The 16,978-nt window shown below is 38.7% G+C and overlaps 1 protein-coding gene across 2 annotated transcripts in view; it reads left to right on the forward strand.

The window, feature by feature from the left end:
• Positions 1 to 16,978, forward strand: part of m (zona pellucida domain-containing protein miniature) — a 21,700-nt gene continuing 4,722 nt past the window's right edge. Inside the window, exons 1-3 of one of the 2 annotated variants that reach the window (XM_089079315.1) lie at positions 1 to 247; positions 12,390 to 12,489; positions 16,474 to 16,718. In XM_089079315.1, coding sequence (XP_088935441.1) covers positions 12,448 to 12,489; positions 16,474 to 16,718 — 287 coding nt within the window. In that variant the 5' untranslated portion in view covers positions 1 to 247; positions 12,390 to 12,447. The remainder of the gene's footprint in view (positions 248 to 12,389; positions 12,490 to 16,473; positions 16,719 to 16,978) is intronic. The other variant, XM_089079314.1, reaches the window with a different exon arrangement.

The raw sequence follows: 16,978 nt of genomic DNA on the forward strand, positions 1-16,978 counted from the left end.
GAGAGAGAGAGAGAGAGAGAGAGAGAGAGAGAGGAAAGGAAGAGATCTCACCATTAGTAGTGTACACGACGGTGAACGACGTACGTCTAGCAATATAACATCTTAACAGTCGATATCGACATTGCAAAAAAAAAAAGATAAAAAAACGAAGTAATAGAACGATAAGAAAACTGCCGGGATGCTGCACGAGGAGCTGTTGAGCTCCAGCTAACACGTGGCGATTACGCGCACACTCCGCAGTTGCGAGGTGAGTCTTACCCTGCGATCTGTTACTACTACTTGCCGGATCGAATTCTCCTTATGATTCAGTTTTCAGATTTGCTATTTATTTAAAATTTAAAGTGCTTATTTTTATCTTTTCTCTAAAATTAAATAGAAAATTGAAAAATATATTGATAAAATAATAATTGATAATTCATTCTTGAAATGCATAAACATATAAATATATAAATTTATAACACAAAAAATATCAATATAATTATAATTTTAACAATAACGATGTCCATTGGCACGTAATATACGCGCGTAATACTTGTGCTTCTACGCTGTATAAACGCAATCTTTTAACGATTTAACGATTTAATCGGAATCAGATTAAAAATAAGTTAGGAAAGATGACCGTGCATACATAAGGTATATTTTATTATTTAATTAATGATTTGTGTTTATATATTTGTTTGTATATATACACACGAAATATGTATAATAAACGAGATAAAATTGCAACATCCAATATTATTCCGGGACTTGCCGGAATAGAAAACGAAATGTAGCGCATGAAAAGTGTTATAATGTCTCGCAGCTCTCTAAAGGTTAATCGGGATCAATGCTAATCCGTATCGAATGCAAGTTGCCCTAACATCATAAAATATCCTCCATCCAGCACGTTGTAAAAGAGCGGGCACATGATCGAGAGAACGAATCACCTGTAATCCACACTTGCGTGATCTGCTTACCGATGTAAACGCGTGCGAATAGAATGACCGCGCCGAAACAACCAGGCGGATAAGGTTCTTATATGAGGAAATTGGGAGGGGAGAGAATGTGGTCGGTCGACAGGCAAGGAGGCCTCACTAAATTTTCGTGCCGCTGGTCCGGACGCAATGTGCCTGAGATCCCCACGTGCTTTCGAACCATCTTTCTCTGCCCCCCTCCCCCCCGCTCTTTCTCTCTCTTTCTCTCTATCTCTTTTTCTCTTTCTTTCTCTGATCTTTCATTCCCTCTTTTGCTTCATCTCCTCGTGTTCGTTCATCTCTACCTTGCTCTTTCGTTGGCCGCTTTTCCCCTCATCGCTTCTTTCTCTTACACGTACAGATAAAGACTTCGTTCCTGCGGATCACCGACTTCACTCTCCTCTCCATACTCCTTTCTTTTTCCCTTTCTCTCTCTCTCTCTCTCTCTCTCTCCCCTCTCTCCCCTTTCCTCGCTCTCTCTAGTCTCATCGGTCCTTATCCCTCTCCCGCCTGTTTGGAGTCGAACCGATCAGCCAACCGCTCTTTGCGAAGCTCCGAGACGGCAAGGAGTTAGCGCGCGCATTCCGGTTAGCGGTCCGCCGAACGCATCGCCGTTACCGCTTCTTCAGCTACCGCCGTTGTTGCCCTCGTGTCTGTCGCCACCGTTTCATCACGAATGTCGGTCAACCCTTACTTTCTCGATATAGAAAAAAAATAGGTTCAATTGATTGTATATGTATAAATCTATGATCTCTTTGTGAGAGAAATATCAGATTCGAAAATTAGATTAGAATCGACTCTCTTTTGAGATTAACTAATGAAAAAAATCATTTCCTTCCACAATACATGATGTATTTAAATCACCACTTTTTTTAGATGGAACGAATCGCATATCATATTCTGCAAATTAATGAATTCGCGCGATGTTAAATACACACACACACACACACACACACACACACACACACACACACACACACATGTACTATTATACGAATTTGTACTGCGATCGGATACTGCCGAGATACGCACGAGTATATGTGAACCAGATTCGAATAAGCTCGCGTGCATACGCACATATTACGGACATGAACTTGTATACAAGTATATACGCATCGTTCGTGGTAGAATTTCGGTGAATCACTGATCGCGTGCGTATATCATCGTATTTCAGAATTGTGTCGAATATTTTTGCATACTATTCACGTTAAGAAATAATATTGTTTAAAAGGAAATTAATGATAGATCGTACCGTTTCATCATTCTGAGAGATTTACGTGTATTTCATGTGGTATAATTTGAATTTGCTACGTATTGCAAAATTAAACGAAAGATTAGAATGATATTTTTGAAGATGAGAAGAACAACGAGATGATCAATACGATGATTCTTTAAAACAACAGCATTAAATGCATCGCTGCATATAGGCCGTAATTTTCATTTCGGGGATGAATTGCACTCGTGTGCATACCAGCCCCACCAAATTCATGACTCGCACGACGGGCATTCTTTTCGAAATTTGCATCGAAATAAGTCGCCGAACATCCGTTTGCCCTCTCCGCCCATCGTTGGCGAGCAAAAGGAGTACGCTAACGGTTTTTGAACAGGTGTCATCTCTTTTTTCCGCGCTTCATGAAATATTCACCAGGCATACGATTACGTTAGTACGGGCCGCACTAATCCGTCGACGACGTCGGGGCATTCAACCTCACCGCATACGTCTTGGAATCGCGCCCGACATAACTTTGCATTCGTTTGCCAATGTAATTCCTTAGCGAATTAACATTACCGTGCCGCGACTATTCTCTATTTGTACGCCGAGTACACGCCGGTACGTACCGTGGGAATAACGATCGATTATATTTCCTTGACAGTACCGGAAGCTATCATTTATTTACCAATGCTTAAGATCCGCAAGAGACTCCTTTCCTGAGACTTGTAATATGCTCTTGCAGCTAATAAATCAATATCATAATCCTTTATCACGAGGATTATCATAAGGAACTAAAGTATAGTACAGTACAGTATAAATCGTTATATATTCTTTTATACTGATTAACAATATAAACATTACTCACGTACACACATTAATTATAATAAATAATAAATGATAATTTAATTGAACTGCAAGAGTAAAAAATATTTTTTAATAATTATATTCAATAATAATGTCTTAAATAAAAATGTCTTTTTAAAAAAATTAAAAAATATAAAAATAAAGTTTCAAATAAAGTTCTTTAAACGATCGTTCGTCAATATTTACGTAATTGCATAAACGCATATCGTGCATATAAATCCACATAACCGTGTGAAATATCAAAATTACCTACTTGCGGCATATACTTGATGATTTCATCGTGTCCGGATGTTTATACAGACAACGGCGTAACATACATTGCTCATCGATTCTTGATTTTAGCGGAACGTACATCTAGAGCATTATCGTATTTTAAAGTACAGCAACGTGAATAATTTCTGATACTTTATATTACAAGTCGGTCGCAACGTCACATCGCGAGTCATAATAGAGATGAAGTTAAATGATGAATGAGTTGGAAAATCGCTTCGTTGTACGTTCACGTTATCTCTATATTTACTAGTTGTCTATATTCATTGATCACTTATATTTTCTCATATGCGATGGAAAATTGCAAACATCGGAAAAATTGTAGTACAAGAAGTGTAATGAAATTTTATGTCAAAACTCGCAAGACCAAAGTCACAGTTTTTCGAAATGATTTTTATTGATAAATCTGACGCTCGTAATTATATCCGAGACATATTATATCGAGTGCGTTGCAAATAATTACGGATTCTTAATCGATTTATCGCAATATCGCAATTTTAATTAATTCCCTGTTGATTCAATTTATTTGTCTCTCGTAATCGTGCATACGCTAAGTGTACAATAAATATAATCAATAAAAATTATCCATCGGTAATCCATCGGTATATCAGAGAAAAAGAGAAAGAGAAAAAGAGGATATTTACGTGAGCGGCTATCAATGAAACAATAATAAGAAGATTAAAAACTTTGTAATAAAGGTTTATGCTCTCTTAAATTAAACGTCGATTATTCGTCATGAAGCATAAGCTGTTAAGCATCATGGAATTACCTTCGTAAAAATGTTTCTATACACGAAATAACTTTAATAATAGAGTTAAACTAAATTTTAAGATTTAAAACTTAACTTTCCGAACTTTCTTACGCAAGATACGCAAATTCCCGACTCGATCATTCTCACCCGCGCGTCATTTTACACCGATAAAAAAATATTAAACCGCCTTGTTATTCCGTCTAATTTTTATTTATAGCGAATTAAAAAAATACTCAACAACGTCGTTCGGAGAAATAAATGTCGCGTGATAAATCGCTTTCCTTTATATTTACGGTTGGAAGAGCGTTTATCGCCGAGGTGTCGATAACTATACAGCCGCCAGCAACCACAGTTCTTACCCTGTATTTATCCACAATTGCATCGCGTGTGCACACGCGTGACGTGCCGTGCACGCGTGTACACACGCGCTCTCTACACGCGCTATTTCTCATCGGGCAGACATTCCGCACGCGATAATTGTCCCTGGTCGTCTCCGTCGCGATCCGAACGACGATCATTGGGTCGCATTAACCGTTAATGTTAACATAACCATCCGATCTCGATCGCGGTGAATGGATCGTAAAGTCAATTACGCACGCGGTTACGACTCGTGAACCGAATCCCAGCACCGCGCTTGCCGCATCGGCAAGCTCGTTTCGCTCCCGCATCCTTTTCGATTTGCCGAGTAATAAATTCCCGAGCATACACAACGCACATCGCACACGTCGCGCAAAGCTCGTGTGTAAAGCTGTGTGCGTGGAAGAAAGGGCGCTCTGCGATTAAATGGAATAATCCGAAAGTTACGCCGCGCTCGAACGAAACGGTAAATCTCGACGTATCTAGTGTCACTGGCTGATCAATGCGCGGTTAATTATCGCGTTTATATTTCGTAATAACTTTAATTGTGCCGGGCGCACAAGCACGATACGATCGATACAAGATTTCTATATTGTATACGTATCTTATATACGTGTAATTTTATATGAAATGAACTGTAGACGAGACATAACGGTACGGAGCATAATCGAATCATACAAGAAATGAATTAATGATGCAATCTGCTCTCATCAAATCGATGCCACGATACTTTCCTTTCTATTCTATTTTAACGAGATGCTATGTATATGTATTAATACAATATAAGCAGGATATACGTTACTTTTACGAAATTAACGCACATATACGATTGTTGCGAATTTCAGTGTGCGATGTATAAACGCTTATTATAAAATTATTATAACATTCGTATAGTTTATCTAGATAAAATATTCAGATATACTCGTTTATCATCTCTCTTTTATGTTCTACAGCACAATTAAATGCAGAAAAAGAAAGTAAATAATTTTAAACACGAGCTTTAATACTTTGAAAGATATAAAATATTGCGTTTCAAGAGATAATTTCAGAGATAATTTGGGATTAATTGCATTATTCCTAAACGGCACGATTCTTATAATATATATATATATATATATAAATGTTGAGCGTCAAAATCATTAACGCTTCTGGATATTCCGTAGAGTTTGGGACAGTTTTTCTCTATCGCATAAATAGCACCTAAAATAAGAGTTTAGAATTTTAACGATAATAACATTGACGTGACAATGTATTTATATTTTTTAACACAACTGCTTTTCCCCAGAAGATATAAATGAGTAATAACAGGAATATTCGACGTGTTTAATATCTTGGCTGACAGATCGAAAAAAAGAAAGTCTATTAAAGATTTCCAATAAAGAACCATTTTCACGATAATATTATGCACAAGTATCACGTAAATGGTATATTAGGTTGGAAATTTGGTAGTCACACATTTACTGCATATTAATACTGGTCATTACCTCCGGCACTAAGCGGTACGTTTGTCGGTACGCAGTGCACGATCGTGTTCTGGAGAATTTATAAAGCTTATCTCTGTACGGCTGTCGAGTATTAAACGGCCAGAAGAAGAGGAGCCGAACCTGGTAACGCTATCTTGACCCGGTTCGCAGCGATGAATGTTTCGCCAAGTTCTTTTCGAACATGAATCTGCAATTAACGCACACTCTTACACATTTCGCTTCGATCATTATTTCATATCGCGTTTGATGAACGAATATAAAGATCACAATCGATTCAAAATTATAATCTTACAAAACTATTCGATTTATATTAAACACATGTTTAACGCTATTAAAAAACTTGATGTGTCAACGTTTATAATCGCGATCTTAAACTTGATAAACGAAAACAACAATGAGATGATTTTTTTTTTATAGTGTCATATAGTGTTATGTACTATCAAATTTCTCATTTTCAGTGGAGAATTTGATGACTTTAGATTATCAAAAGAGACGAGATATAACGGATTATCAGACGCACACGATGCAACTTCACTCTAACGATGACTTTATTATAAGATCATAAATTGAGAATAATTCTCAATCTGAAGTCTAAATAAATGATCCCGGATATCGTCCCGGATATTGTCTACGGAGCATGGAATTACGACGCTGCTCCGCGGGAATCGACTGGAATTCTAAAACAGTCGACGTGAGACAGTCCCGAGTCGTTGCTCCAATACCATAAACGACGCGACGGTCGATTTGATATTGCGATGCACGTACGCGCAAAGACAAATCGTCGTATGCGCGTTCGCGCCGCGAAAGAAGAAGATACTGTTGGTTGATGCTGGTTGACTGATGAAGAGAAAGAGAAGGAGACGGAGATGACTGGCGCGAGACTGGTGCGTGTCGAGTCAAGGGGACGCGTTTGCGTCTGGGAAAGTGAGAAATTAGTGTATTAGAAATAATAAAAATACATCCAAAAAGAAAATTTCAAACGCTAATTAATCGCGCTATCGGCTAAATATAAAAGATATCTAATGTAGATATTGACAAAACTTTATGACAAAAATTAATTTTCTACTTGTTGAAATAATTACTAACATAAGACTAATGGATAAAGTACGCATTTAGAGCTTATCAGCTTGAAGCTTGAATCATCGGTTAGCATTTAGAGTGCCGCGATGTGATACTAGAACGCGTGAAACCGTAAAAGATAATTTGCTGGATTAATGCACGCTCTTGTAACGCTCGTGTAACCGACGATAGTTGACGTAAGATTAACGTTAAAAGAAAGGCAGTGAGACAATGTTGTCACATTAAAGTGTTCTGAAACAGTGCCGAGGAATTATTAGCGTGGGATCTATCGCACACCGGTCCAAGCGAGAAATACATACCGTTACAAAGACGCGTACAATCCAGCCGGCCCGGTCGAAACATTCCAAGAATGTATTGTGTGCGCGAATCTGCCATCCACTTCTATTAGCAAACGGATCGACAGGTGCTCATAATACGATGCTCTCTGTATTAGAAATAGAATATTTGACTTTCGGAAATTGACAAAAATTGGAGTCTTTTAAATGTTGTGCGCTTTTTCCTTCGTAAAAGTTTCCCTTTCGTCACCACAAATAACGTAGAAATTTAAAATTGATTTGTCACACTTTATTTTATCTAGTACACATTTGCTACTTGATAATTAAACGAATGCACACGTCAAGTGTCAGAATTAAATGTGAGAAAACGATATCGAGGCGATGAAATCCATGTACTTGTGCGTCATGCGCGGCTGTACGAGTCGGTTATGCACAGCTAATTAATGCTTTCCGCCGACATGCTCGAGGCGGGCGAATCAAAAACACGCCAAGTACTGAGTATTCATGGTACTCGTGTATCACGAAACAGCTCCTTGCTCCGATTAACCCTTCCATCATCGAGACCACCCGTTTTGGCCTGCTCTTCCTATTAACGTGTCGGCCGCGTAACTTTTCGTGGAATATCGCAAACGCACATTTCTTTTTATATTTCTTTTTATACTTAATGGTTAATGGTAAAGAGGGCATGTCCGATGTAACTGTAAAATGAAAATATTATCAAGTAAGAATAGTGACACAAATCACAATGGTTGGCACATATGATAACCCAATCGGAAATCATTACAGTCAGGAATGCAAAGACGAGCATATATAAATTGTGCTACTAACAAGATCACTCTCGGAAGTCTTAAAAGTCTGTAAAAAAATTATATCTTAAATATTGATATCATAAAAACTTTTATAAACCATTTAAATTGAAGATAGGAGTATTGGTTAAAATATCAAAATTGTCCATCACAGACCAGTAAATTTTCTGTTAAAATTTATAAAATTTTCAACAATTGATGGTGAATGATAAAATCCAACGTCGATAAAGTTTGCCTTGCATATTACAAGGCAATAAAACGTGCTATATGTACGTACTTAATAATCGTAAAACGAAAGAGAGGACAATTTCCTGTGCATGATACGCTCATCCATTCGAATCTCGTTCGGCATCGTATGTAGCAAGTGATTACAACTCTCGTATATAACTCTCGTATTTTTGAATAAAAATTTCTTTGACTTTTTCTAAATCAACTTTTTATACATAATCAAGTGGGTATTATAAGTTTGTTTGTTTATTTGTCTTGACGTTAAGTTTTAAAAAGATTGTTTTATTTGTATTTTTAAGCATAATCTTCTAATATTCTAATATTAGTTGTTGATATTATAACGTTGTTAGCTTTTTAACAATAAATATTTCACAATATTTAACAATAAATATTTCTATATTTTTCTCATTTGTAACATCAAACGTGAAAGGGTTATTTCTCATACGGTCTATTCGTTTGACTTCATAATGCGTGCCATCCGACGATCCTGCCGAGAATTGTTCCGGTACAACAATCGCGGAACTATAGTTCTTCACCGGAGGCTACGAATCATTAAACAGTCGGTGTTAATTGTTTGATATTCGCTAGAACATAAATCAAGATTGAAACGCATAGGTGTTAATCTGTATAGACGTCGGTCAACCGCGCTAATTACATATTCGCAACAATCCGAGCGTCACGAATGGATATTTGCAAATATTATCGGCGCTTAAACATTGTCCATAATCCATGTTGTGTTACTTAAACGAGCAACATACTCGAGTTAATTCGATTTTAATTAAAACCGTAATACATGCCTCCGTCGAGTTTTAACGACCGGCTGTCTCTGCTTCCTTCTTTTAATTCATCTCCCACAGCCAGCGGGATTACAATTGACACCGTGACACTGCATGCTCGTTTTGAATTATGAGACTCTGAGCGAACGTCCTCTTTCAAGCAACAGCGCCAACGGGATTTCTCTTGGGATAGGTTCAGATAGAATTTTTCTTAAATACTACTAATCTTTCTCTCTATAGCATATACAAAAAAAATCGTTATTCAATTTAAGAATCACTAGTTTTCCATTTTCCAGTAAATTTCATTCATTTTATTGCTATTTTATTAAAAATTTCTAGACGGATATGGATGTATAATTTCGTAATTATGTATCTGTTGATTTTTCCGGGAGAAACAACTCGAATATTCCTTGCCAACACTTCACATGTACAAAATTATTTATCTTATCTCAGAGAAAGACGCGATGACCATATCATTCAGCAAAAACGTTCGTCCGTTCCTGTTGAAACAACCCAAAAAAGGAAGAATTATAAGATTCACTGACGATCCACTAATTCATTCGACCAGAACGTCTCACGCTTATCAAAGAAACGATATATAATTTGTTACCTAGGTGGTCACAGGTGTGAGATGTTACAAGAGGATTTGATCGCGTCTTTGTATCGATCGGCACATCGTCCGCCCAATAATCAGACAGTCTGAGGCGATTGCTGTCAACGTTGGAACTTGAAGCACTTGATGCAGCAATGCGTTTAATCTGGCAAAAACGATTGGCGGAGTTAACGAGCCGCGAACAGCCTTGAAATCCTTGCTATTGGGTTTGCTCATGCTATCCCTGTCTTGTCGCGGCAATCACCATGTATTCTTCCTACTCTTGCTGCAACCTTGACATTGCATGAGTGCGGAATGTTGAAAGATAAAGATAATTTTATAAAACATAATTGAAATATTTTTTATGAGCAGAATATCCTACAAAAATAACAAACAAACGATATAATAATAATTGCGGATACACAAAATCATAAAAGATGTATTGAATTTATTAAGAATTCATACTTACGAGTATTATATCGTTACGTCCGTGGCGGTCTCACTTAACGCGCACTCACTCGCGCGTTTTCCACTAGGAAGCCGCGATTGGCAATAAACAAATTCGGCCATTTAATAAAATGCTTTATTCAAATTCACTAATCAACAACAACAATTTGGCAGACACACGTATGCCACGAGTCACCGCGCCGTACTTCTTAATAAACAACAAACCGTTGCCTCGGAGAGCGCTTTGCTTCTACTCCAAACGACAGCTTGACTCCACAGAAGACTCGCGCGAGTATAACAATATCATAAAATAGCCAACAAATTTTTCTTGCTAAAATTTTTTATAATTAAAATGACTTTTCTTTCCTTTTTGCTAAAATCAGAACAAAACCAAACAATATCTATAAATAAATATTGATATTACTAATTAATCAGTTTATTAATCCTTAACCGCTATTTCGGTCAGACAATGTAGTTACCATTATATCGTTGCAAATGAAAACACTTTTAATTAGACTAATCGGTAGTTTTATCGTGTATCATTTAGATCCACGAACTAAAAAGCCGACATAATTACGGTATTATTTTTAAATTCATTAGCGATTTCTCGGTTGTTTATTGAAATAATAAGCTACAATTATTAAGCAGAAAATGAAGGTCAATAATCTTTTCGCATTATGTTTTTTTTTTGTTTTCTATATAAAAAAAGTATTGTTCTCTCTCACTGACACTCTTGAACAACACATCAAACAAAATATTGCAAAATAATTGTCGTTAAAATCTTTCTACCTTTCTATTCCTAAAACAGTATTCTTATTAGTGGAAGTAACGAGGAAATCAGGATTTGGACATAATTGGATCCTGATCGTAGCGATTAACAACTATGTAAACGCATGAATGGCGTGCATAGCAAGAGATTGGTATGGTACTGCCACTCTGCGTGCGTGACGTTGATATTTCCCATTCATAACTATACGGTTATCTTTGTGTCCATTGCAATCGCGACCGCGATTACACAGCGATACGCCGCAATACTCTCGATAGCGAAATGCATTCACGATCCCACGTCGCATACCGCATCTGTCATCCCCGGGTCAATTACATAGACTGCGGTGTGTCTTTATGCTGACGTACCGTTATAATGGCTAACATCCCTCGGTGACAGCATTATTCCGATAACCGTAAAAATCCGTGGTGAAAAAAATTCAATGCCATTAAATTTCAATGCCTATTTCAATGAAAAATTTCATAAATATAACGATTTTTTATCGCACAAGTTTTTTATCGCATTCTCTCCATGTATTGATATAAAAAAATTAAATCTTTTTTTATAGAATTTTCTTTAACTAATCTACATATCTGTAATCTATTGTTTGCACTCAATTGTCAAGATAATTGATTTTCTCTACAAAATCTTTAAATGAGGAAACTAAAGATCAAAGATGTTTCTTACATAAATTTCTAAACGGCAGATGTACGAAATTATGTCAGTATCCGCGTAATCGCGTGCCACTAGCTAAGTTAAGAGAATAAAAATATATATATATATAATGTGTGTAATAAAATATATCGTCCAGCCTTTTTTTTTTGATGATATTATCATATCGGCGTAACTTTTTGCGCAAACAATTGCATATGAATTGCATTGTGCAAGACTAGATATTCATTGCATACGTCATGCTTAAGTCTATTACACGAGCCATACATTTAATCTTTTAATCTTTACAAACACACATATGCAGTTGTAACCATTTTTAATATCGATTTTTACATTGCATTGTAATATATCGTCACGATAACCAAATCAATTCGATAACAAAATACAAAAGATATCAACTGACAAAGCAAAATTGAGCATAAAAGTGTAGTATGTACTATTTTAATTGATCCCTATACACATTTCATTCGTCTGCAAATGTCCTACATTCTCCTCTAGTATAGGTACTATTGGCAGGCACTATCGCCATTTTATTGTTTGCTCTAATTTCTTTTTCAAGAGATTATTGCTATTTCCTTAAAATTTCGCGCCGTGCCACGTTATCCTAATTTCACAAACACTCACATACTCGAAACTCGCATACTCGTAATCATGATTTCTCCCGGCAAATCAATTTTGTGCTCGAGACCTCCTTGGGATTCGAAGCGCAACCTGGCAGACGGTGCCCGGTTAATTTGCTCGCTAGACCATGGTGGTCGGATAAATTAAAATAGATCCGGTTTCAAGTGTGGTATCGCGCGCCGACACAACAGCTCGCGCACAACGGTGAAATTAATGCGGACTAATGCGAAGCAGTGCGTTTGTCTTTGCAGGGCAAGACGGTGTTTCGTCGTGAGAGGCTGGGACCTCCAGGATGCCAGGGGTGTGGAAATCGCTACATACGCTGATCTATATGGTGAGTGTACAGTGTATCGATTTGCAAATTGGACAAACGCCAACGATAAGAATCTCTAAGAATTGGGAGAGTATCGATAGCCAACTGACTCTCATCAGTTTTGACTTTTTAATTTCGAGTTAGTGCCAAGCTGTGACGTCCTATTTTCCGCGAACTAAAGAAATAATTTATTATTTCTAATTTTAGTTTTATTCCAAGTCTCAAACGGCGTGTCAAAGATTAATATAACATTCAACACGCTTTGATTAAGAACGTCCGCAGCGTGCAATCCAATTCTGCACCCCCGATGCATTCCCATGAGTTCTGAAAGAAGCAATAAACAATCGTTCAAAGTATCATCTTGTTCTCCTTAATTGGGAAGATTCATCAGCGCGGAGCTATCGGAAGATGAAACTTGAGATTCGCCGTCTTAATAACGCGTAACGAGCAGCGCCGAGAGAGAGAGAGAGAGAGAGAGAGAGAGAGAGAGAGAGAGAGAGGGGCAGGAGAGCACAAACGATGTATCGACAACAGCGTTGGCGGCGACGACGTTACGAATAGATACAGAAGAATTCACACGAGACTCGTGACTTGCGCGTTTCGTCCCGCGCGTCTTCTAGCGGTTTTCTTCTTTAGTCGGTCAATTAGGCCCTAGAGCCGTGTGCACTGTCGATCGAAATCGGTCGACCACCGCGAACCGCATCGATTCCGATAATGGACCGTAATTTCAAGCGCGTTTGGCCAATAGTGCGGTGCCACCAGTAGATCTCATAATTAATGAATAACGGTCTCACGCGCGCGGGCCAGACTCAGAGACTTGTTCGCGTAATAGTCGTTTGACCGCCTAATAACCGGAATACCGTTTTAGTGAAGACCGAAGAGCCCGAGGATCGAGAATCGCGCGCAGCACGGCGCGGAGAATAAAGAGGCTCGTCGACCCGCGCGTGTTTTCGCGGTGGCGACACTCTGACCGTCGGGAATTGGCGTTTCCATTTAGATGACAATGCCATGACGTGGCGGGAGCCGCCGCGACAGCTTGCAAGCGGATATTCGTGCCTACTCTAGGTACCGTTATCGCGTCTTGAAGCCCCCTTTTCACCCGGTCTCATTCCCCTCATTCCTTCTTATACATTATACGGAACCCCACGTGAAATCTATCGTAACGATGGTACCGCGTGAGGAGGAAGAGATCTATCCCCGCGCGGCCTTGCTCGCGAAATAGACGCGTCTTGCCCGTTCTTGCTTGCTGAACTGTCGACGATAATTATATACCAGACCGCTATAATTTCTTATGATATAGGCCGAAGTAGACGAGATTAGGATCTGGAATACTATTGCGATCTACAATTGAAGAAAGAATGATAAAGTCGACTGGTTAATCCTTACAAGTTTGCGAGGTAGAAATCTCATGGTGTAGTCATAGCTAGTCATATGTAGACAAGACATTGTACACAACTTGCGCTCCAATGATCGTTAATCCACGATCTTTATCGATGCTGCCGAAGATAAGCCTATAAGCTTAATAAACGCGAAGATTCTACCGGTAATAATAATATTGCCATAATACGAATCCTCGAGGGATTGTGGAAGGTCAGTAAAATCGGCTGGAAGTTTCTCTATTCGCGACGTCCTCGATCCTCCGTCTTATGGAGGACCTTACGATCATCGACACACGCGAACACGCGACCACCGAGGCAGCTATTTCCGCTGTCACGAGTACAATTGACTATTCGCGGACGGGCATTAGTATTCGAATACCACCGGTGCCGCGATAGGAAATTCACCTACCAACCGTTCGAATACCTCGGAATACCGACGTGCACGAGGTCATAACCGAGTTCCAGAAAATCGTAAACCACATCTTTTACTTCTGCCCACGGCAATGCGTGGTGTAATGCGAGTATTATATATTATTTGCCATTTTTTGCGCGTCTACGAGAGAGAGAGAGAGAGAGAGAGAGAGAGAGAGAGAGAATATGCCAGCGACGAGATAACAAAGATCTCGTTCTTTTTAAACGGTGATAAATTACTGGCGATAAGGTACGATAAATAAAGATGTCGGTCTTTCGTGCCTCGGCAAAAGATCGAGGCGGCAGATACGGACACGAGCCGCGAGGGTAGGTCTGATTGCGAGCGTCGACGATCGCGGCGTGGTGCCGCGTATCGGCGCAACGCACACTTGGGTACGCGCAAAAAGGGTACGCGCCGTGCGTACTCGTGTCCGCCAGGTGCGTAATCATTTCTAATGAAACGTTGTCATTTAACAGTGCGATTGTAAGAGCGTAGAAACGTGTTTTCACTTGCGCGAAAAACGGCGACCGTTAATGCAGCGGTAAAGACGCTTCTCCCGTTATGGCGCGTTGCGAGCGCGGGATATACGTAGGAAACACCTTGCTCGTTTGCTTGCTCGCTCGCTCGCTCGCTCGCTCGCTCGCTCGTGTAACGTCTAGGATTTTCTACAGCCACGAGCCGATTCATTGCGAAAACGCGTAGCATCCCTTAGTTTTTTAGAAATGTTTTGAAATAAAGACGTTACAATTACGCGGTCCATTGGAAACGATGGAATAGTGATTGGAATAGGTATTCGAGTGGACGATGAATAACTCGCTTTTTTATATCATTAGTTATTCTAAAAATTCTTGTTTTATTATAAATTTTAAGAATTTTAAGAATCATCAAATAAATATAATAAATAATATTATATTTATTATATTTATTTCAATAGTAATTTACACGTATTAATTCTGTTTTTGTTTTTAATTATTGCAACTTTATTTCATAGCATTGGACAAAAAGTGCATTTCCAAAGCATACACGTTCGACACATTCATGGTGTCGTTAATTGAATTAAAAGTATCAATAATAGTGTCGTGTTATTAAAGTAATGAATAGCAAAAGTGATAATAAATTTAATTATCGTGATCGAGCCTCTCCAAACCATTCAATTCGTTAGATATGGTCGTGAAAACCAGTCAAACGTCAAAACAACATCCAAAGCAGCATCATCGTTACGAATATTTACTGGGTGTAATTTCGCCAAACGGCATACGCGAAAAAGGTAATAATGGCACTCGCAGTTGTCTGCGTTCGGTGGAGGAAATAAGTGGAGACACGAGATAAAAGCTATATGTGTGTGTGTGTGTGTGTGTGTGTGTGTGTGTGTGTGTGTGTGTGTGTGTGTGTGTGTGTCATGATTAATTTGAAATAGACGTGCCGCGGTCCAGCACGACGCTCTTGTCGCTCGACTCGTGCCTCATGATTACCTCGTAGACCGACATTAGCGGCAAAGCGAAAGATATACGCGGAATTGTCGGTTTCGATTGAGCGTGAGAGGTATTTATGACTAAATCGTATGGATTATCTTGGGTCTAATGGACGGGCGGAGTGAAAATGAACACGAGCATTTAAGTTTTCATTACAAACCCATCCTCCGTAGAAAACCTTACTAAAGACACTTGCCTGCAAAAAAGAATTCGTTGCGGATACGATAATCATCTTGATTTATAGCTAATAATTTCTGCGGACGTATTAGTTTAATAGAAACGAATGTTGAAGAAGAAAACGATAGGTATTTATTGAAGTATATATTGAATTACGTTTTAAGTACATTTACAAAAATTTATACATCTTTAACATCTCATCCATTCATCTGTAATCGCGACGTATACGCAATGTTTCGATAGAACGTTTTTGCTAGATATCAAATTCCATCTTGCCGTTCCATCTCAATGACCCTTTTGTGAACCTTACCGCAGAGTAATTTCCTTGTGCCGCGAGGAAAGTATAATCAAAAACCGATTTTTACCGAGTTTTATCGTGCGTAACTTTGAAGCCGCGAGCCACGTATGTACATCGTATATACAAACGTGGCGTATCAATGAGCAGGAAGCGAAGGGATAGCAGGGATAGGGAGAAAGAGAATGAAAGAGAAAGAGGCGGAGAAAAGAAAAAATCGCGCGAGAAAGAAGAAAGAAGTGTACAGTATTCTTTAATCTCTGCGCGCAGGTGGTTGGCCTGAGGAGCGTCAGTAGCAACAGCGACATTTGGCCGCTCGAGAGGCCAGAGGGCATGCCGGCCATCCAATCTTTGGAGGTGATGTGCGGGAAAGATCACATGGATGTCCACCTATCGTTTTCGCAACCTTTCGAGGGTATCGTCTCGTCCAAAGGCCAACACGCGGATCCACGATGCATATACGTTCCACCGTCCACCGGACAGACATTCTTCTCTTTCCGGATAGCTTACGCGAGGTGAGGAAAATCGAGTGAGATTGAAACGAAAATTTGCTTCCATGAGTATCACGGATAGTAGAGTATATAACTTTGAAAATTTCATCATTTCATTTATTTATTTTTCATGTTTTCATATCCGCCCACAATACAATACAATATGACAATATTTAAAGCGCAATTTTGTAAAGTTATTCATTTTTTGTTAATCAACTTGGTTAATATCGATAAAACTTATTGCGATATAAAACGTATCGCTTTATCTTATACGTTTTTATTTC

Source organism: Pogonomyrmex barbatus, unplaced genomic scaffold (genome assembly GCF_055798465.1).
Source record: "Pogonomyrmex barbatus isolate J1 unplaced genomic scaffold, ASM5579846v1 scaffold3, whole genome shotgun sequence".
Classification (NCBI taxonomy): domain Eukaryota; kingdom Metazoa; phylum Arthropoda; class Insecta; order Hymenoptera; family Formicidae; genus Pogonomyrmex; species Pogonomyrmex barbatus.